At 40.7% G+C, this 23,614-nt stretch overlaps 1 protein-coding gene and 1 long non-coding RNA gene across 3 annotated transcripts; one reads left to right on the top strand and one right to left on the bottom strand.

Annotated features, from left to right (window-relative positions):
• Nucleotides 1–712: 712 nt before the first annotated feature.
• Nucleotides 713–8,451, bottom strand: LOC133247386 (uncharacterized). Its single transcript, XR_009736371.1, has 2 exons — nucleotides 8,386–8,451; nucleotides 713–7,971 (listed from the first exon to the last, which is right to left on the bottom strand). It is a non-coding gene; the product is annotated as an uncharacterized LOC133247386 (long non-coding RNA).
• A 52-nt stretch (nucleotides 8,452–8,503) lies between these two features.
• RPL22L1 (ribosomal protein L22 like 1) lies at nucleotides 8,504–12,941 on the top strand. Of its 2 annotated transcripts, none has more exons than XM_061416082.1 (4): nucleotides 8,504–8,602; nucleotides 10,394–10,486; nucleotides 10,651–10,772; nucleotides 12,018–12,941. In XM_061416082.1, exons 1-4 carry the CDS (start codon nucleotides 8,594–8,596, stop codon nucleotides 12,160–12,162), a joined length of 369 nt encoding a protein of 122 aa, XP_061272066.1. In that variant the 5' UTR covers nucleotides 8,504–8,593; the 3' UTR covers nucleotides 12,163–12,941. The 2 variants fall into 2 exon arrangements, with proteins under 2 accessions (XP_061272066.1, XP_061272074.1); XM_061416090.1 differs by having other exon boundaries at nucleotides 8,552–8,602; nucleotides 10,397–10,486.
• Nucleotides 12,942–23,614: the final 10,673 nt, after the last annotated feature.

Raw genomic sequence — 23,614 nt, forward strand, 5'->3', positions numbered from 1 at the left:
TGAAAAATAATGAAAACTCTATCAGAATCTAAAGCAGTATATAGGAAAATTTGTAGCTTTAACATCTATATCAAAAATGAAAGGAATGTAAATAAACTCCTAAATCAAATAACCAGAAAAAAAAAAAACAAGAGAGCATAAGAGAAATGATAAAAACAGAATTAGGTGACTAGAGAACTTCCCTGGTGGTTCAGTTGGTAAAGAATCCACTTACAATGCAGGAGACGTGGGTTTGATCCCTGGGTCGGAAGATCCCTTGGAGAAAGAAGTGACAACCCACTCCAGTATTCTTGCCTCGGAAATCCTATGGATAGAGAAGCCTGGCCGGCTACAGTCCATGGGGTTGCAAGAGTTGGACACGACTTAGTGACTAAACCACCAGTGAATAGAAAAATTGAAATAAAAAAAAATTCTGGTTTCTTGAAAAACTAACAAATCACTGGCTAATTTATTTAAGGTAAATAAAGGAAGAAAACAAAAGTAAAAAATGAGAACAAGAAAGAATGACTAACAACGCAGAGGGAAAATGAAAATAAATTCTATGCTGATAAATCTGAAAACCTACATGATACGATTTTTTTGGAAAATACGGTTATTAGAATCAACCTCCATAGAAAGAGAAAGCTTAAATAGAACAACTTTAAAACAGAGAAAGTTATCAAATTGTTCACACACACACAAAACCCAACAACCAAAAATGAAACCAGGCAAATAGTTTCACAGGAGAATTTTACCAAACTTTTAGAGTCTAGATGGTCTCAAAGTTACATAGATTGTTTTAGAGCATAGAAAATTAGAACTTCCAAATTCTTTTTACAAAACAAGTATAACATTGATACCCGAACTTGATAAAGATAACATAAATACAAGTACTCATGCAAATATCTTAATATACTATACTAGTAGTGAATAGACTCAAACCACACGTGAAGAAAATGATACCCATACCCACATGGAGTTTACATCAGAGATGCAAAATAAATCAATATGAAATCTATCAATTCACTCCCAAGGAAATAGATTAATATCTTAGGAAATCTCTCTTAATAGTATTCACTATATTAATGAGTCTAAAGAGAAAAGTCATATTATTTTCTCCATAGATGCTGAAAAAAAACTTTGGATAAAACAAAATCCATCCTCAAAACATCTCTCTAAAATGGGAGCTGTGTCAGGTTCGTGAAATTATAGAAAAATTCCTTATTTGTGTTACTAGTGCTATGTTCCATGTGCAATAAATTTGATTTCCCCCCACAACTTGTTTGCATGAAGCACAGGTAGGTTTCTGTAACAACCCAAGTGGGCCATTTTTTAAAAGGTAACTGTAGGTTTTACTAACTGTGAGATCAGACCAGTGCTGCCAAAGTTGGGACTAAAGTTCAGCAGAGATTATCTGGGATCTCTGAAACCAAATTATTTTACCTGAACTTGGTGAAAAGAAAAAAAAAAAAAATTCTTCGAAAGAAAAAAAGAGGTGGATGAATATTTACCACAAATATATCTCCATTTACACATGATAACATGGTATATGTAACATTATATGTGTGTACGTGTATGCATGATCACATGTGGGTGTGTGTTTGTGTGTAAAATTGTAAAAGCTAGCCATTTACCTAATGGAAAAACACTGAAGGCATTCTCAGTAAGGTCAAGAAATAGACAAGAATGCCCACTATTTTGACAACTATTATATTGTTTTGAAAGTATCAGCCAATACTATTGCACAACAGAAAACAGTTAAGACACATTACAACTGTAAAAGAGAAGAAGCTCTCCTATTTTTAGATGATCTGATAGAAGACCTGGAAATCCCAGATAATCAATGATAAAGCTAACTCAATAGAATTATTCATCAAAGTAGAAGGATATAAGATTAACATACAACAGCTTTTATATACAAAAATAATGACCAATTAGAAGATATATAATGGAAGGAAGACCAGCAAAAAGATAAAATACAATGAAGAAACATACAAAAATTTTTCAAAACCTATATGAACTATAAAACACTACTGAAAGACACAAATCTGACTTAAACAGGTGGAAAGATATTCCTTGTTCTTGGCTGATAGCTCAACACTATTGAGATGCTGCTGCTGTTGCTGCGGCTGCGGCTGCTGCTGCTGCTGCTGCTAAGTCGCTTCAGTCGTTTCAGACTCTGTGCGACCCCATAGATGGCAGCCCACCAGGCTCCCCCGTCCCTGGGATTCTCCAGGCAAGAATACTGGAGTGGGTTACCATTTCCTTCTCCAATGCATGAAAGTGAAAAGTGAAAGTGAAGTCGCTCAGTCATGTCTGACTCTTAGTGACCCCATGGACTGGAGCCTACCAGGCTCCTCCATCCATGGGATTTTCCAGGTAAGAGTACTGGAGTGGGTTGCCATTGCCTTCTCCAATTGAGATGCTAGCTCTACTTAATTTAATTTATAAACTTAATGCAGCCCCCTCAAACTACAAGCTTTTTTATGGAGCTAAGCAAGTTGCTAAAAAGTTCATGTGGAAATATAAACAAGAAATAGCTAGAAAAATACTGAAAAGAGCTAGAAATAGCTAGAAAAATACTGAAAAGAGCTGTAAGTGGGGACTGCTGCTACTGCCAAGTCGCTTCAGTCGTGTCCGACTCTGTGCGACCCCATAGACGGCAGCCCACCAGGGTGGGGGTGGGGGGACTAGCACTACAGAAACTAAAACTTACTATGAGGTCTCTATGGGGCTTCCCAGGTGGTGCCAGTGGTAAAGAACCCACCTGCCAATGCAGTAGACATTAGAGATGTGGGTTCAATCCCTGGGTCAGGAAGATCCCCTGGAGGAGGTCATGGCAACCCACTCCAGGATTCTTGTCATGGAGAATGCCCTGGACAAAGGAGCCTGGAAAACTACAGTCCATAGGGTTGAAAGAGTCAGACACGGACCAAAGCAACTTAACACACACACACACACACACACAAAGACTCTATAATGAAAAGAGTGAAGTACTGGCAAATAAACAGACCAAAAGAGTGAAATATGAAGTCTCAAAATAGACCCAAATATATACAAAAAAATTTTGTATTTGATAAAAGTAGTATTGCAAACCACTGGGCAAATATTTATTTAGCTAAATTGTTCTGGGACAATTGGAAAAAAATAAACTTGGAAAAAATTAAATGAATTCCATACAACATACATAAGAATAAACTCCAAATGAAGCAGTGGTCCAAATGGAAACAATAAACTCTACAAGACCTAGAAGATAATATGGGTGAATTTCTCTATAACTTGGCTTCCTTTCAACTATGACTGAAAATCCAGATACAATAAAAAAGATTTATAGATATATAGATATATTGTAGATAAAAAACAATAAATGGAGCAAAATGCTAATAGTTGGTAAAAGTCTAGATAAAGAATATATAGACACACATATATATTTATATATTCTTTACCAGATTTTCATGTATTTATATATGTATACATTGTGTTTTGAAATATTTTTACAATTTTAAGTTTGAAATAGTCTATAGTTTTTTAAATTTCAAAAAAGTATGCATTGTACCAACTAATATTTACAAATGTATAAAATTACTTGTATAATCTAAATGATATAGATATAAAAATACACATTCATAAACATGCATGTTCCAAAGGATTAAATGGCTATTTTAAGCAGGTGTGATTTTAGATATTTTTATGCATTATCTTTTTTACTTCTTTATATTTCCTTTCTTGAGCCATTTATTTCAGCATAAGAGGATAATAATTTTCTTCTTTAAAAGTTTCCCAAAGCATTGCTTATAGTAGTGAAAAAATGGAAATAATCTAAATGGACACAAATAGGTGAATGACTATGATAAAAATGACAAGTAATAAAATTAAGCAATAAAAACAGATACTTGTTCTTATTTTAAAGGTTGACCAATTATTCAGAATTCTTTTGGCATTGTATAGCAATAAAACCTTACTTCTGAAACTGCAATTGTTAAAAATAATTTAAAAATAACTTTGGTTTTTCTAAACATACACTGAGGGCTTCCCTGGTTGCTCAGTGGTAACAAATCCACCTGCCAATGCAGGAGATGCAGGTTTGATCCCTGGTCTGGGAAGATCCCAAATGCTGTGGAGCAATTACGCCCCTGGGCCACAACTACTGAGCCTGAACTTTCACAAACCACACACACTTTATGTAACCACCCCCAAGATCAAGAAACTACATTACTAGCAAAGATCAGATCAGATCAGTCGCTCAGTCGTGTCTGACTCTTTGTGACCCCATGAATCGCAGCACGCCAGGCCTCCCTGTCCATCACCAACTCCCGGAGTTCACTCAGACTCACGTCCATCGAGTCAGTGATGCCATCCAGCCATCTCATCCTCTGCCGTCCCCTTCTCCTCCTGCCCCCAATCCCTCCCAGCATCAGAGTCTTTTCCAATGAGTCAACTCTTCGCATGAGGTGGCCAAAGTACTGGAGTTTCAGCTTTAGCATCATTCCTTCCAAAGAAATCCCAGGGCTGATCTCCTTCAGAATGGACTGGTTGGATCTCCTTGCCGTCCAAGGGACTCTCAAGAGTCTTCTCCAACACCACAGTTCAAAAGCATCAATTCTTTGGCACTCAGCCTTCTTCACAGTCCAACTCTCACATCCATACATGACCACAGGAAAAACCATAGCCTTGATTAGACGAACCTTTGCAGACCCACAAAATAAACTTTTTTTTATGTGCAGTAGGTGTTTGTTTAGATTTACGCACATCTTAGACCTTTTCTTTGCTCCCTATTTCTTTTGGCAGATACCCCTTCTTTCTAGGATTATTTTTCTTTATACCAAAGTATATTTTTCAGAGTTCCTTTACTAGGGGTCTGTTATTAATAGCAAATTTTCAGTTTTGTTAAAAATATCTTAAATGCATCTTTACTCTTGAAAGTTAGTTTTAAACTTTTTAGTTCTAGTGTTAGTGTTAGCCACTCAGTCATGCCCAACTCTTTGTGACCCCATGGACTGCATCCCACCGGGCTCCTCTGTCCATGAGATTTTCCAGGCAAGGATACTAGAGTGGATTGCCATTTCCTTCTCCAGGGATCTTCCCACCCCAGGGATTGAACCTGGGTCTCCTGTACTGCAGGCAGATTCTTTACCGACTGAGCTACAAGCGTTTAGTTCTAAGTAGACAGTTATTTTCTCTTGTGTATGTGTCAGTTGCTCAGTCGTGTCCGACTCTTTGCAACCCCATGGCCTGTAGCCCACCAGGCTCCTCTGTTCATGGAATTCTCCAGGCAAGAATATTGGAGTGGGTTGTCATGCCCTTTTCCATTTTTTTTTTTTCTCTCTCAGTACCTTGAAGGTAATAATTCTCTGCTCCCGGCTTTCATTGTTGCTGATGTGAAATCAGTTATTAATATATCTCCTGTTAATAAACATTTTGGTTTTTCTTCCTGGATGCTTTGGAAACAACGTGTGTTTGTGTTTTGAAGTTTCACTACAATGTGTTTAGGTATGCATTCCTTTTCAGTTGTCCTGCTTGAGGCTTCCTCAATCTAAGAATTTAGCCATTATTTCTCTAAATTTTGCCTTACCCCCACTTTCTCTATTGTACCCTTCTGTGCATGCGTGTGTGCTTAGTTGCTAAGTCATGTCCGACTTTGCAACCCCGTGGACTGTAGCCCGCCAGGCTCCTCTGTCCATGGGATTTTCTCAAACAAGAATACTGGTGTGTGCTGCCATTTCCTTCTTCAGGGGACCTTACTGACCTGGTACCCTTCTAGATCTCCCATTTGACATAACTAGAACATTCTTACTCTGACATCTTTGTCTCTTAACTTACCTTTTTACATTTTCTCTTTGCTTGTCTATGTTGCATTTTAAGTAATTTCCCGTTCACTGATTTTCTTTGCAGTTGTCTATTCTTCTGTTTAACTCATCCACTCTTCCTAATTAAAGATTTTCTGTTTTTAATTTTTAGAAGTTTTATTTTATTCTTGTTTTTAGAAAATTTCTGGCTGATTTCAATTGTCCCTGGTTCTTTTATCATATCTTAAATAATCTTAGCTTTTAAATATATTGAAGATAGTTATTTGCATTTGCTTCTGCCTGGCACTATCAAGCCAAATACACTTTTAAACTGTTTTTTAGGCTGGAGCTGTCTCATACCATTTGAGCAGAACTAATTCTAGCCCTAAATTGGTATGAGCATGAGGACTGGTCATTTCTGCCTTCAAACAATCTTTAGCTTTTCCACCAACCTAACCATACATTAGAAATTATTGATAACTATATTTTATCTGGTTTTTTAATGTGGCTTCATATGGGAGGGTGTCCTTGTGAATCTAACCTGCCATATTGTTCAATATTTTATTTTACTGCTCTATTCAGGCACTATTATAATATAGACCCAATGATTGAAGGTTATATTAGAAATATATCTATCACATATTATAGTATCTATATTTGAATAGCAGAAAAGACAACTTCCCTTCATTGTTCTAAATTATCTTGGCTCTTTTTAGACACCTATTATTTCATATGTTTTAGAATCTATTGTCAAAATAAAAAATATTTGTAGGGTCTTGATATGCAATGTATGTACATATACTACGTATATAATGGAGAGAGAGAATCTGCGTTTAAAATTTGGTTATTTATAATATTTAATCTTACTATCCTACATTTCTGGTTAATATTTTCCTTAGGTTTTTTTCATAATTAAAAGATTTTTTTTCTGTTATAGTTTCTATTTAATTATCTTGGGATTGCTAGTTATTTTCAAAAACATATTGTTTTTGATATCCACTTTGTACAAATGGCTTAATAGTTTTAAGGATTTTTTGGTCATTGCATGCAAGACTGCCAAAAACAAGCAATAAAGTAATAAGTGCCTCAATTAATGGCTTATTTTCAAAATATCAATAGTACAAGGATCATTTCTACTTTTCAGCCTGGGCAGCCCTGGAGGAGAAAATGCCAATTGCTCTTCTTTTTCCTTAATGTTTATAAAATAAAATTACAGTGGTTCCTGAAGCAAACAAGCAAAAAAAGTTGAAATGAATTTTTTCTAGGAATTCAACACTTCTATTTAGAATCTACATGTTTTATGCTTCATTAAACATAGCTCTATTACTAATCATTTTCACCAAGAACATACACAGCTATCCCTTTCTAGGGTCGATCTCCAAATTAACAAAAATCCACCCCAGCCTCTACACTTGCCCACCCCTCCCCGCTGCATGACAGTTTCACCTCAACAAACAAAAGTACTGCAGAACGCTGAGAGGCATGCCACATTTCTGAAATGACATCAACTTAGAATCCTTCAAAGTTCAGAAACTATTTTTTTTTCTTTTTTCATCAAGTATGTCACCACCACATATCCATCCTCTTGCGTCTTGTACATTTTAGTAGTTAGATCTCAGCAAAATATTCTTTGGATGGCATCACCGACTCAATGGACATGAGTGAGTAAACTCTGGAAGTTGGCAATGGACAAGGAGGCCTGGCGTGCTGCAGTCCATGGGGTCACAGAGTCGGACGCGACTGAACTGAACTGAAAATATTCCTCGAATGTTTACTGGGAGGCATTGAGGATGGAGTCAGGAGTCCTAGGATTAACTCTGTGTTGTGTGCTGTGCTTAGTCGCTCAGTCGTTTCCGACTCTTTGAGAGCCCATGGATTGTAGTCTGTCAGGCACCTCTGTCCTCGAGAATTCTCCAGGCAAGAATACTGGAGTGGGTTACCATGCCCTCCTCCAGGAGATCTTCCCAACCCAGGGATAGAACCCAAGTCTCCCGTATTGCAGGCGGATTCTTTACCATCTCAGCCACCAGGGAAACCCAAAAGTACTGCAGTGGGTAGGCTATCCCTTCTTCAGGGGATCTTCCCCACCCAGGAGTCGAACTGGGGTCTCGTTCATTCACCCAGGAGTCGAACTGGGGTCTCCTTCATTACAGGCGGTTTCTTCACCAGCGGAGCTACCAGGGAAGCCCAGGATTAACTCTAAAACCTATAAATAGAATAAAATAAGATAAATTACTCACATGTGTGAACACGTGAGCACTACGCATTTTACTCTAAAAAGATTTTCTGTTTAACCTCAAGAACCTAATTTTGGCTCCCCAAACACTGATTTCCCTCAACAGTCATTCAGAAAACAAGACTTAGAGTCAAAGCATACATGTAGAAATAACTTTTTTGCTAGAGGATTATAATTGCAATATAAGACAGGAGATCCCAAAGGAACCCGAGACACTGCCTTGCCCTGATTTGGACGAAAGACCCAGGCTATTAGTGAAAAACGTTTCCTGCATCCCTCGGGTGTGTGTAGCTGGAGCGGTCTCCCAGCAAGTAAGCGCAGACACCACTGCGGTCAACCAGCATTTGCAGTCACCAGCGCAGTATCGTAAATGGTTTCGCCTACCCGCGGGCCGGCGCTCCCTAGTAAACTGACTGCCTCCAGCCCTCCGAACCAACCCCCGGTTTCCTGGGTTACTGGCCTCTGCGCTCCTCCCAAGTTCTCCTCAGAGAGACGGCGATCTTACGTTCTCGGCGCGTGACGCAGCACGCTTTGGTATAAATACGTGCGGCCGGCAGCCTCTTTCTCTCTCATCGCGGGGCAAGCCTTCAAGATGGCGCCGGTGAGTGTTCGTGTTGTTGCCGGGAGTGAGCTGATTTTCGCCTGTTGTAGATGAGTTTTGTAGCTGGCGAGTTGAGATCGTCTAATTTTAGGCAGAGGAAGGATAAAAATGGGAACTTCGGTTAGGAACACAAGCAGAACGTTAAGATTGTGAGGTTTTTTCCTTAACTGCTGTCGACTGCCATGCGGTCTTGTGGAGTTCGAGGTAGGCCCGAATTGGCTTACGATGGTTGGTCGTGGCAGCGCAGGGAACGAAGAGGAGGCAGGACGGTGAACGGGGTTAGTGGGACAGCCTTTGGGCCATTACTTTTTTTTAATCTCGCGCCTGATAACGCCGATGATACCCTGTTTGTTTCCACTAGGAAGAGACGGTGGGTAATGCGGCAGGTCTGATGGCTTTGCCAGGCGAAGTGAGAGAGCTGAGGCACTCAATTTCCCGGGATAGCCGCGGTTGCAGAAGTTTCAGAGAACTTAAAAGTTAGGGAAGAGGTTTCTTCATTATCTCACGATAAAAGTTTTTAAAATGGTGAAAGCCAGAACTCTTAGGCGAATGTAGAAGTGGCGTTTTTCAAAGTTTTTACTTATTAAATAAGGGAACCAGTACCTAAAGCCATCCAAAGAGCATTTGAAATGTTAGGGTAAAACTGCATTTCTAAACCTAATTGATACTCAGAGGTATAAATTGCCCAGTCAAGTCCAGCTCCTAGTATTCTTTTCTACCAGTTTCAGTTAAGTCGCTCAGTCGTGTCCGATCCTTCACGACCCTATGGACTGCAGCACGCCAGGCTTTTCTGTCATCACTAACTCCAGGAGCTTTCTCAGACAAATGTCCTTCGAGTCGGTGATGCCATCCAACCATCTCATCCTCTGTTGTTCCCTTCTCCTGTCTTCAGCCTTTTCCCAGCATCAGGGTCTTTTCCAGTGAGTCAGTTCTTCTCATCAGGTGGCCAGAGTAATGGAGCTTCAGTATGAATATTCAGGACTGATTTCCTTTAGGATTGTTTGGTTAGATCTTGCAGTCCAAGAGACTCTAAAGAATTTTCTCCAGCACCACAGTTAAAAAGCATCAATTCTTAAGCGCTCGCTTGCTTTATGGTCCAACTCTCACATCTGTACATGACTACTGGAAAAACCATAGATTGTTTCAGAGTTTGGATAAAAATTTTTGACACAAACCCGTTTTTCAAAAAAGCAGAACAGATTAAAGGAATATCCCATTCTGGCTTGGAGCTGAGCTTCGGCTAAGTGGTAGGCTACCTGATTCCCCACCTGCAGAGGGGGTGGCAGTAGTAAAGACATACCTGGTAATTTGAAATTGAACATGTGCAGTCTGGAAAATAATAAAAGCCCACAAAACTTGGTCTTGATAATTTGAGGAGGAGGGGGGAAATGGACCTAATTAGAAGTTCTGATCAAGCTCTGGGTAACTTGTTGAAAGGAGGTTGATTCTCTTAATTTTTTCCATTTGAAAAATAGGATTCTTGGGAATCTTCTGGTGAAGGAAACCATAGGTCACCATGTACTTTGAGATTTCTTGAATTTTGCAGTTGTGAAACACTTACATGATGAACAAGGGAAATTTCCAGTGGATTTCATGAAACTTGGTTTTTAACCAAGTTAGTGAGTGTACTTCCCTACTCGTAGCCAGGTTAGAAAAACGTAGGGTGTAGAATTTTGCACCGTTTCATACATATATAGCCTCACTGTACATCTCTGCACTGATAACAGGGTTTTGATTTTATATGTGAATAAATTGTTGTAGAGAGCCATACTTATATTAACTTTTCTGTAGAAGAAAGACAAGAAGCCTAAGAAGTCAACCTGGAAGTTTAATTTGGATCTTACTCATCCAGTAGAAGATGGAATTTTTGATTCGGGAAATTTTGTAAGTATCACTCTACTCAGCTTGGTTTTATCATTTTAGTAGAATTTCTAATAATGAATTATATAATCTTGGATTTTAACCTAATCTCTGTTCCTAGGGTACCTTCCCTAGTGAATATCTAGGGTTTTCTTCCCTAGTGTGGCATTTTTTCTGTTTTAAAATAGGAACAGTTTCTGCGGGAGAAGGTTAAAGTGAATGGAAAAACTGGAAATCTTGGGAATGTCGTTCACATTGAACGCTTCAAGAATAAAATCATAGTCGTTTCTGAGAAACAGTTCTCTAAAAGGTTGGTATGTGTTTTCCATCGTGTTTTGTTTAAACAGTGTTGGGTGTAATATTAGAACGTGTTTGGAGAAACATGTCTGTTGTGTAGTACGGGAGTAGTGTCCTAGCTTCTAATAGAAGCAGCCAATCAAAGGTAAATTTCTCTAATGTTCATCCTGTGGCCGGTTTTCATTCATTAAAATTTTCTTGACCGATAGTAAATATTAAAACTTCATAATGACAGCACTGTTTGTTACTGCATAGCCTAGCAGTGAACCAAACACACTAGGTAGCCACTACCAAGGAACTTAAATTTAAGCATAGAAGAGAGATGATGAAATGCAGTAATGTAAGTAGTTGGTAAGAGCTGTACATAAGTGCATAAAGAAAGTTGATGTTTAAAGTGGTCAGGGAAAGCTTCATGTAAATGAAATACAGTAGTAAGCCAAAGACTTAGGAGCCTGTGGTGGTAGTACATATTAGCTATGGTTGTGAATTAATCACTAGGGATTTGGAGATGAAGTATCTGTCACATGCAGATAACTGTTATAAATGCAATATTGTAATTGCTGCATTGAAGGTAGAGATTGGGATAGCAGGAGTTTGCAGAGAACCTGAGAGTAAGCTTAGTGTTGCCAGTGGAATGAGATTCCTAACGGGGGAGCAACATTGACAGAGGGCAGGGAGGCTTTAGAGGAATGTGTAGGAGTTCAGAACTGTAAAATGTAAAGGGAGAGTGATTGGAATAATGAAATCAGGCCACGCTGAAAGCTTTTTTTATAAAGACTGCGCCATATGTAGGTTTTAAGACTGGATAATCTTGAGCTTGTGAGTAAGATTCAGCCCTGTTGACAGATTGCCTCTTGTTGATCCAAGATGGGATTGAAATTAGGGAGATTGGTGGTGAAGAGAATGTTGATATTTGCATGTAACATTTGAAGAATGAGATCATATTGTTTAATTTAAAAATCTAATGTCGAAGTAAGACTGAAGAGGAAGCTACTATTACTGCTATCCTTCATATTAGTCTCCATATAAAGATTATTGCGAGGGTGGGGGAGAATAAGGGTTTTGTTGTAGGGCATAAATTGATACTAATTGGAGTTGAGAATGCTACCTTATATCCCTAGCAGCCTTGCTCAATATTTAGTACAAATGAAATAATTAGAGGGAACTAGGAACACAGAAGATGGATATGACAGTGCATCTTATATAGGCCTTTATGTAGTAAGTATTATATGTAATGAAATTTATTTTTATTTTAAAGGTATTTGAAGTACCTTACCAAGAAATACCTTAAAAAAAACAATCTTCGTGATTGGCTTCGTGTGGTTGCATCTGACAAGGAGACTTACGAGCTTCGTTACTTCCAGATTAGTCAAGATGAAGATGAATCTGAGTCTGAGGACTAGATGATGCCATCCTTCACAGGGCTTTGCTTGCTAATAAAACTTATTAAGCATACAAAAGAAACATCTTGAAATGGACCTTTAGCTTATCAGTGAATAAAAAACATTACTTTGTATGTTAAACATTGATCTTTATTTAAGTGTATGCTGTTTATATAGTGCTGGCTTTCCTTTAAGACTTTTTTATATTTTTATTGGAGTGTAGTTGATTTACAATGTTGTGTTAGTTTCAGGTATATAGCAAAGTGAATGAATTATACATAGATATCCACTGTTTCTTTTGTCATATAGACCATTACAAAGTATTGAGTAGAGTTCCCTGTGCTATACAGTTTTTTAGTTATATGCTAAGTTGCTTCAGTTGTGTCTAACGATCTGCAAACCCATGGATCTGCAAACCCACGGACTGTAGCCCGCCAGTCTCCTCTGTCCATGGGATTCTCCAGGCAAGAACACTGGAGTGGGTTGCCATTTCCTACTCTTACCTGTTTTATGTATAGTAGTGTGTACATGCCAGTGTCAATCTCCCAATGTATCCTTCTCCCCTGTATCCTCTGGTAATCATAAGTTTGCTGCATCTGACTTCCATTTTGTAAATAAGCCTTTGTCCACCTCCCCCCTACCCCAAGTACTTTGTATAAGCAATATTTAAATAGCTTATAGCTGGTGGAATTTCAGGATTTATCTAGTGTACTGGTTTTACAGATGCCTCAAGTTAAAAGTATATAGCAAAAACACAATTGGGTGTAACTATATAATAAAATCTATAGATTTGATCAACAGTCTGTCTTTGTACAATGTGTAAATGAATCCTGATTGCCTACAACAGTTCTTACACGTAAGTGCTCAGTATTGAATCACTCCTGCCTTTTGCTTCAGGGGAACACTTCCCTAATTAGCGTAAAGGGTCTGAGTTGAGCATGGTACTATAAACCAGATTGCCTGTTGATCATGATCCAGGTGCCTTGTGGGCACTAGAAACAAAACCTTTGAAGGATTTGAATCTGAACTCGTACCCACTAAATCTGCTTGTATGTTCTTTGAATAATTAGAATTCCCTCAACTAGTTGGAATCTCTCAACCTCCATACTAATCATTCAGAAAATGTTGTTCTTCTGTTGCTTGAAACTGTGGACAGACCCTTTCTCCCAAATAAAGCAACCGTTGAGAGCTCTTTAAGCAGTCAGTTCAGTCGCTCAGTCATGTCCCCGTGAATTGCAGCATGCTAGGCCTACCTGTCCACCAACCCCCGGAGTTCACCCAAACTCATGTCCATCAACTCGGTGATGCCATCCAGCCATCTTATCCTCTGTTGTCCCCTTCTGCCCTCAGTCCCAGTATCAGAGTCTTAACATTGAGTCAATTCTTCTCATGAGGTGGCCAAAGTATTGGACCTTTAGCTTTAGCATCAGTCCTTCCAAAGAACACCTGGGACTGATCTCCTTTAGAATGGACTGGTTGGGTCTCCTTGCAGTCCAAGGGACTCTCAAGAGTCTTCTCCAACACCACAATTCAAAAGCATCAATTCTTCGGGGCTCAGCTTTCTTCACAGTCCAACTCACATCCATACATGACCACTGGAAAAACCATAGCCTTGACTAGACAGACCTTTGTTGGCAAAGTAATGTCTCTGCTTTTGAATATGCTATCTAGGTTGGTCATAACTTTCCTTCCAAGGAGTAAGCGTCTTTTAATTTCATGGTCGCAGTCATCATCCGCAGTGATTTTGGAGCCCAAGAAAATAAAGTCTGACACTGTTTCCCCATCTATTTCCCATGAAGTGATGGGACCAGATGCCATGATCCTAGTTTTCTGAATGTTGAGCTTTAAGCCAACTTTTCCACTCTCCTTTCACTTTCATCAAGAGGCTCTTTAGTTCCTCTTCACTTTCTTTAAGCAGAATGGTTAACAATCTCCAAATTGTAGATGAGAATTAATGCAAGGGAGGTACTAGAGCCGTATCTTCTACTGGCCCCAGGATGGTGGTAGTACCTCAGGTACTTAGGTGGGCCATGAATCCTAATGCCAGTAGAACAGTGTTGCCAGATTTTGACTATTCCAACAATATAGATGTGTGTGTAATTGGTTTGGGGAGTGTTAAATGTTTTCATCCTATTAAGAGCTTTAAGTACTCACCAAAGTTAACACAGCCACTCCTCCCTTAACTCTGCCCCATTTGAATTGTTCATGTTTTCCATCAACATCCTACTGTGTGCTTGCTTTTTGGGTATGGTGGATGCATTGAAGTAAAAACAGCCTGCTTTCTGGTATTGTGAGGGAAACTGACCACATGGTGAGGAAAATTGCATTAAAGTATAACAAAGGGAGAAGGCAGTGGCACCCCACTCCAGTACTCCTACCTGGAAAATCCCATGGATGGAGGAGCCTGGAGGGCTGCAGTCCATGGGATCGCTGAGGGTTGGACACGACTGAGCGACTTCACTTTCACTTTTCACTTTCATGCATTGGAGAAGGAAATGGCAACCCACTCCAGTGTTCTTGCCTGGAGAATCCCAGGGACGGGGGAGCCTGGTGGGTTGCCGTCTATGGGGTCACACAGAGTCGGACACGACTGAAGCGACTTAGCAGCAGCATAACAAAGGGGTTTTAAAAGAGTTTAATGTGGTCAAGGGAAGGAAGTGAGGAAGTGTTTGAGCTAACTTAAAACAGGCAAAGTCAACTCTGGATGAAGAGAAAAGGGTGTTTCAGGCAGAGGGAACAGCATAGGTAAAATTCTCAGGACATTGGGGGTCTGGTTGGCATACCATTCATCTGGAATAGAATGATTGGTCATGAGAAGAATCTGGAAAGTTAAGTAGAAGCCAGCCCATGTAGGACAGAAGTTGATGCCTCCTTTTAATCGAGAGCTATGGGAAAGTGCTGAATTTTAAGTAGTGGATAATGAGAATCCAATGAGGTAAGCATTTTGAAAAAGATCAGTGGCTGCTTTATGAAGACTGGTTGTCAGTGGAGGTCATATTGGATGCTTCCCAGGTAGCTCAGCTGGTAAAAGAATCTGCCTGCAATGCAGGTGACCCCAGTTGGATTCCTGGGTTGGGAAGATCCCCTGGAGAAGGGAGAGGCTACCCACTCTGGTATTCTTGGGCTTCCCTGGTGGCCCAGATGGTAAAGAATCCACCTGCATTGCTAAAGAATCCACCTGCATTGCTGGTGACCTGGGTTGGGAAGATCCTTTGGAGGAGGGCATGGCAACCCACTCCAGTATTCTTGCCTAGAGAATCCCCAGGGACAGAAGAGCCTGTTGGGCTACAGTCCATGGGATTGCAAAGAGTCAGATAATGACTGAACAACTAAGCACATATTGGGTGCAAGGATACAGGAGGCTTATGGCTAGATCCTTGATGGTAGAGAAGAGTGAGGTGTTGGAGATGGGCAAGTAGATGATTTAGGGATTTTTCAGAGGATAAAATTTTGAGGACTTGGTGATGGACATTGGTGGAATGGGAGAAATGTCAAGGGTGACATACAGTGGGCTTAGATGGTGGCGTTTGCTGAGTTTGGTTACAGTGGAAGAAGTAGGTTTAGGCCATGCTGAATTTGAGGTCCAAAATGTGTCAAGTATGAACTTGAATATAGTACAGGTTTTGAGCTCAAAGGATCTAGGTGAAGATAACCTGCTTGTCTTCTGCACATGGGCAGTAAAGAAAACAGTGGACATGGGTGAAATTGCCTATGGAGAGCGCAGGGTGAGGATTAAGTATTGCAAACACCAACTGCTTCCTTATTTCTCTCCTAATCTTTCAGAAACAATTAATTTAACTTTTGATCCTGTGTGCTGGAGCTTGGATATTTTGCCAAGTAAGATACATATGCCTTTAAGGAGTTGGCAAGTTAGTTGAGATAAGCACATTCATTTAACATTTTTTTGAGAAAAGCTGCATGCTAGAACTGCTGATAGTAGTGCTCACTCAGTCCTGTCCGACTCTTTGTGACCCCATGGACAGTAGCCCATCAGGCTCCTCTGTCCATGGGATTCTCCAGGCAAGAATACTGGAGTGGGTTGCCATTTCCTCCCCGTGGAATCTTCTGACCCAAGGACTGAATCATACTGAAGTACAAAATAGACATTTGTTTTTTGAAGCTTATACTCCAGTGGAGGAAGATAGTAACATGTATGATTGTTGTTTTCATTGTTGTTTAGTCCCTAAGTCATGTCCAACTCTACTGTGACCCCATGGACTATAACCTGCCAGGCTCCCCTGTCCATGGGACTTCCCAGGCAAGAATACTGGAGATGATAGCCTTTTCCTCCTCCAGGGAATCTTCCTGACCCAGGGATCCAGCCCACGTCTCCAGCATTGCAGGCAGATTCTTTACCACTAGTGCCACCTGGGAAGCCCCAGGATGTTTGGTACGTAGTGGTAAATTTTATGAAGAAAAATCAGAGATAAGAAATGTAGGGAGGATGGCTTGTTGAATTTGTCAATAAGGTCAGGAAAGGGTTAACTGAGAAAAGCTTAAGTGAGGAAAGACCTAAAGGAGCTAGGGTCCAACCAGATACCTGAGGGGAAACATCCAGGCACAGAGAGTAACAGAACAAAGGCTCTGAAACAGGAGTGCCTCTGGTATTAATACAGGCAGAGAGCAACAGGGAGGCCTCTGAGCTGAGCTGTGTGTGGTGGAGAGTAGTGCTTAGTCACTCAGTTGTGTCCAACTCTTTGCAACCCCATGGACTTTAGCCCGTCTGGCTCCTCTGTCAATGGGATTCTTCAGGCAAGAATATTGGAGTGGGTTGCCATGCCATCGTTCAGGGGATCTTCCCAACCCAGGGATTGAACCCAGGTCTCTCGTATTGCAGGAGGATTCTTTACCAGCTGAGCCACCAAGGAAGCCCCTGGTGGAGAGTAGGATGAGGTGAAATTAGAAACGAAGTGGTATATGTGTTGGAATGGGGGTGGTGGGCAGGAATATAGATGAGAGTGTGTTAATTCCATTATGGCAAGGTGGCTTAAATGGTAAAGCATTTGCCTGCAATTCAAGAGACCCAGCTTCAATACCTGGGCTGGATCAGGAAGATTCCCTGGAAGACGGAATAGCTACCCATTCCAGTATTCTTACCTGGAGAATCCCACGGACTGAGGAGCTTGGCGGGCTACACTCCATGGGGTCACAGAGTCGGACGTGACTGAGCAACTAACACTTTCATTATACCATTATCATATCTATAATAAATTAACAATATTTTCTTATATTATTCAGTGTCCAGTCAGTGTTTAAGTTTCCACAGATAACTTTTCACCTGAGCGAATCAGGGTTATAATATGATCCATGTGTTGCTATTAACTGATTTCTTTAAAATCTCCTTTAGAGTTTTCTCTCTGTCTCTGCCTCTCTCCCTCTTGCCCTGCCAATTTATTTGTTGATCTAACTAGATCGTTTGTCCTATAGAATTTCCCACAATCTGGATTTTCATGATTCCTCACCCCCCAGCCTCAGTACAATCATGGCATCTGGTCCCATCATTTCATGGGAAATAGATGGGGAGACAGTGGAAACAGTGGAAACAGTGTCAGACTTTATTTTTCTGGGCTCCAAAATCACTGCAGATGGTGACTGCAGCCATGAAATTAAAAGACGCTTACTCCTTGGAAGGAAAGTTATGACCAACCTAGATAGCATATTGAAAAGCAGAGACATTACTTTGCCAACAAAGGTCCGTCTAGTCAAGGCTCTGGTTTTTCCAGTGGTCACGTATGGATGTGAGAGTTGGACTGTGAAGAAGGCTGAGTGCCGAAGAATTGATGCTTTTGAACTGTGGTGTTGGAGAAGACTCTTGAGAGTCCCTTGGACTGCAAGGAGATCCAACCAGTCCATTCTAAAGGAGATCAGCCCTGGGATTTCTTTGGAAGGAATGATGCTAAAGCTGAAACTCCAATACTGAGGCCACCTCATGCGAAGAGTTGACTCATTTGAAAAGACTCTGATGCTGGGAGGGATTGGGGGCAAGAGGAGAAGGGGACGACAGAGGATGAGATGGCTGGATGGCATCACTGACTCGATGGACGTGAGTCTGAGTGAACTCCGGGAGTTGGTGATGGACAGGGAGGCCTGGCGTGCTGCAATTCATGGGGTCACAAAGAGTCAGACACGACTGAGCAATTGATCTGATCTGAGCCTCAGTACTATCATCTAACATAGTCCTCTGGCCACTGTGTTAGAGGTGCTCTTTGCTACTGCTTTGGTCATTATTTCTAGACCTTTTCAGTGAACAGAGCAAGAAAATACACTTTTCTTTTTCAAGAAAAAATACTTTAATGAGTTAACACTGATTAAATAATACAAATCTAACACAAATTCAGGATAACAAGATTTTTGTAACCTCATCTATTGTATAACCATGTTTCCTTTTTCCAGGCTGAAAATGTCAATGTCACCAACACCAGTACTCATTCGCTTTACCTTACGGTCCACACATAATACTCTCAAAAAAGCAATAGCAATACTACTGCCTATAACACGACGACTCTGCAGTTTAGGGTTGTTTCACAGTTATTTGTGTCCTCATGATATATCCACTATGAATGAACAAAGCCCTGTGTTTTAAAGTCAGTGGAGATGATTCATTGCTGTATGGCTAGGACACAGACTTGATCCATGGGTTCATTTGTTTCATGTTACTTTTGATTTTAAAAGTTTGCTTAAAATCTTTTTATGTTTTATATTTCTGTAAAGTATTTACAAGGCTTCAAAGTCCAAAACAAAGTATGTTTAAAGAAGTCTAACTTCTGTATTAGTCCCCTTTATTCTGTTTACTCCTTTCCCCTGCAGATAGCCATTTAAAAATGCTATTATGATCAGGTGTTGTTGTTTAGTCTCTCAGTTGTGTCCAGCTCCTTGTGACCTATGGACTGTAGGCTCCCCGCCAGGCCCCACTGTCCATGGGATTTCCTAGGCAAGAATACTGCTGTGGGTTGCCATTTTCTTTTCCAGGGGATCTTCCCAACCCAAGATCGAACCTCCGTCTCCTACATTGCTGGTAGATGCTTTACTGCTATGCCATCAGTTCAGTTCAGTCGATGTCGAGTCCGACTCTTCGAAATCCCATGAATCCCAGCCCACCAGGCCTCCCTGTCCATCACCAACTCCCAGAGTTCACTCAAACTCACGTCCATCGAGTCAGTGATGCCATCCAGCCATCTCATCCTCTGTCGTCCCCTTCTCCTCTTGCCCCTAATCCCTCCCAGCATCAGAATATTTTCCAATGAGTCAACTCTTTGCATGAGGTAGCCAAAGTATTGGACTTTCAGCTTCAGCATCAGTCCTTCCGAAGAACACCTAGGATTGATCTTTAGAATGGACTGGTTGGATCTCCTTGCAGTCCAAGGGACTCTCAAGAGTCTTCTCCAACACCACAGTTCAAAAGCATCAATTCTTCGGTGCTCAGCTTCCCTCACAGTCCAATTCTCACATCCACACATGACCACAGGAAAAACCATAGCCTTGACTAGACGGACCTTTGTTGGCAAAGTAATGTCTCTGCTTTTGAATATGTCATCTAGGTTGATCATAATTTTCCTTCCAAGGAGTAAGCGTCTTTTAATTTCGTGGCTGCAGTCACCATCTGCAGTGATTTTGGAGCCCCCTAAAAATAAAGTCTGACACTGTTCATTGTTTCCCCATCTATTTCCCATGAAGTGATGGGACCAGATGCCATGATCTTCATTTTCTGAATGTTGAGCTTTAAGCCAACTTTTTCACTCTCCACTTTCACTTTCGTCAAAAGGCTTTTTAGTTCCTCTTCACTTTCTGCCATAAGGGTGGTGTCATCTGCATATCTGACATTATTGATATTTCTCTCAGCAATCTTGATTCCAGCTTGTGCTTCTTCCAGACCAGCATTTCTCATGGTGTACTCTGCATAGAAGTTAAATAAGCAGGGTGACAATATACAGCCTTGACATACCCCTTTTCCTATTTGGAACCAGTCTGTTGTTCCATGTCCAGTTCTAACTGTTGCTTCCTGACCTGCATATAGGTTTCTCAAGAGGCAGATCAGGTGGTCTGGTATTCCCATCTCTTGAAGAATTTTCCACAGTTTATTGTGATCCACACAGTCAAAGGCTTTGGCATAGTCAATAAAGCAGAAATAAATGTTTTTCTGGAACTCTCTTGCTTTTTCCATGTTCCAGCAGATGTTGGCAATTTGATCTCTTGTTCTTCTGCCTTTTCTAACACCAGCTTTAACATCTGGAAGTTCACAGTTCACGTATTGCTGAAGCCTGGCTTGGAGAATTTTGAGCATTACTTTACTAGCATGTGAGATGAGTGCAATTGTGTGGTAGTTTGAGCATTCTTTGGCATTGCCTTTCTTTGGGGTTGGAATGAAAACTGACCTTTTCCAGTCCTGTGGCCACTGCTGAGTTTTCCAAATTTGCTGGCATATTGAGTGCAGCACTTTCACAGCATCATCTTCCAGGATTTGAAATAGCTCAACTGGAATTCCATCACCTCCACTAGCTTTGTTCGTAGTGATGCTTTCTAAGGCCCACTTGACTTCACATTCCAGGATGTCTGGCTCTAGGTCAGTGATCACACCATCATGATTATCTTGGTCATGAAGATCTTTTTTGTACAATTCTTCTGTGTATTCTTGCCACCTCTTCTTAATATCTTCTGCTTCTGTTAGGTCCATACCATTTCTGTCCTTTATTGAGCCCATCTTTGCATGAAATATTCCTTGGTATCTCTAATTTTCTTGAAGAGATCTCATCTTTCCCATTCTGTTGTTTTCCTCTATTTCTTTGCATTGATCACTGAAGAAGGCTTTCTTATCTCTCCTTGCTATTCTTTGGAACTCTGCATTCAGATGCTTATATCTTTCCTTTTCTCCTTTGCTTTTCGCTTCTCTTCTTTTCACAGCTATTTGTAAGGCCTCCCCAGACAGCCATTTTGCTTTTTTGCATTTCTTTTCCATGGGGATAGTCTTGATCCCTGTCTCCAGTACAATGTCACGAACCTCCATCCATAGTTTATCAGGCACTCACTCTATCAGATCTAGTCCCTTAAATCTATTTCTCACTTCCACTGTATAATCATAAGGAATTTTATTTAGGTCATACCTGAACTTAATAGCATTTTTAAATGGCTATCTGCAGGGGAAAGGAGTAAACAGAATAAAGGGGAATAATACAGAAGTTAGACTTCTTTAAACATACTTTGTTTTGGACTTTGAAGCCTTGTAAATACTTTACAGAAATATAAAACATAAAAAGATTTACATTTACAGCACTGGACCTTGCTTCTATCACCAGTCACATCCACAGCTGGGTATTGTTTTTGCTTTGGCTCCATGCCTTCATTCTTTCTGGAGTTATTTCTCCACTGATCTCCAGTACCATCTTGGGCACCTACTGACCTGGGTAGTTCCTCTTTCAGTGTCATATCATCTTGCCTTTTCATGCTGTTCATGGGGTTCTCAAGGCAAGAATACTGAAGTGGTTTGCCATTCCCTTCTCTCAGACCTCTCCACCATGACCCACCCATCTTGGGTGGCCCCACGTGACATGGCTCAGTTTCATTGAGTTAGACAAGGCTGTGGTCCATGTGATTAGATTGACTAGTTTTCTGTGATTATGGTTTGTGTGTCTGCCCTCTGATGCCTCTTGCAACACCTACCGTCTTACTTGGGTTTCTCTTACCTTGGACTTGGGGTATCTCTTCATGGCTGCTCCAGCAAAGCGCAGCCGCTGCTCCTTACCTTGGACGAGGGGTATCTCCTCACAGCTGCCCCTCCTGACCTTGAACGTGGAGTAGCTCCTCTCGGCCCTCCTGCGCCCACGCAGCCACAGGGAAGCCCATTATGTTTATCCATCCATTTAAATGTAATATGAACCATTTGTTAAATGATACCTTAATGTACTCACTTTTCTCCATGTTACTTATTTTTCCTTAATAGTTCATGGAGTCATCATTCCCATATGTGTCCACACTTCATTCAACCAGTTCCTACTGATGGACATTGGAGTTGTTTCCAAGCCTTTACTACTATAAATAGCACTGTGATTAAAAACCTCATGCATGTGCCTTTTCTTATTTTTGCCATTAAATCTTTGGACTGTATTCCCAGAAGTGAGACTCCTAGGTCAAAAGATAAATGAATGTATAATTTCACTATATATTGCCAGACTTTCCTCCATGAGGGTTCTACTTTTTTACCTTCCTAGTAGCCTTCCACGGAGAAGGCAGTGGCACCCCACTCCAGTATTCTTGCCTTGAAAATCCCATGGATGGAAGAGCCTGGTAGGCTGCAGTCCATGGGGTCGATAGGAGTCGGACATGACTGAGCGACTTCACTTTCACATTTCAGTTTCATGCATTGGAGAAGGAAATGGCAACCCACCCCAGTGTTCTTGCCTGGAGAATCTCAGGGATGGGGGAGCCTGGTGGGCTGCCGTCTATGGGGTCACACAGAGTCAGACACAACTGAAGCGACTTAGCTGCAACAGCAGCAGCAGTCTTCCCACTGTTGTAGTCACGCGTTCTGGGAAACAAACTCACTCAGAAGGACAATACAGATAGTAGAGTGCAGTTTATTACACAGAGGAGCCCAATGCAGTCTCCTCTTAGCCAAGGAACCTGACTGGTTTTTGTGAAAACCTTATATACCCTAAGTGTACGTGCACAAACCCACCTCCCCAAATTCCCTGAAACTAGTCTGAACAAAGGAAAAAGAAAGATACAATCAAAGTTAACCCGTGATTCAAATGCCTTAAGCCTAGGTAGTTAACAGTGGACAATTATCAATAGGCCTGTGGTCATACCCCAATAAGCATATAGAATGTATGATTCTATTCAGTTACACAGATAATTAGGGTATTCTTTTAGGTGGTGGAGAGTCTAGGTACAAGCCCTGGGGCTCTTCCTTCTGGGGGCCTGGTTTTCCAGTTGGTATCTCGTTTCCATAGATACTGGGCATATAGCTCAAAGTCCACAGTCTAGCCCAAGATGGAGTCCTGCTTTCAAGATAGAGCCTGTTGTTTCCTCCTTCACCACCAGCAATGTAGGTAAATGTCCATTTGCCCACAGTATCACCAACAGCTTTTATTGTCCCACTTGGGTATTTTTGCTGATAGATGAGACATTGTTTTCAGGATCATTTAATTTGTATTTCTCCCATGAGTGAGACTGAGTGTCACTTAATAAGTTAAGGACTATTTACACATCTTTTTCTGTGGGCCACTTGTTTATGTCTCTAAGATGTATAAGGGATTCTTGGTCTTTTTATTCTTTATTTTTAGAAGCTCCCTCTAAATTAAGGCTATTAAGCTCTTGTCTATGATACAAGTTGTAATTTTTCTTTTCAATTTAAATATGTCTTTATGGTGTTTTTTGTTTTGTCTTGTTGAAGTATTATTTTGATGCAATTGAATCTTAATCTTTTTCTCATTGTTTCAGAATTTTTGAGTCAGGGTTAAAAATGTTTTCCCTATTTCTA

Source organism: Bos javanicus, chromosome 1 (genome assembly GCF_032452875.1).
Source record: "Bos javanicus breed banteng chromosome 1, ARS-OSU_banteng_1.0, whole genome shotgun sequence".
Lineage (NCBI taxonomy): Eukaryota > Metazoa > Chordata > Mammalia > Artiodactyla > Bovidae > Bos > Bos javanicus.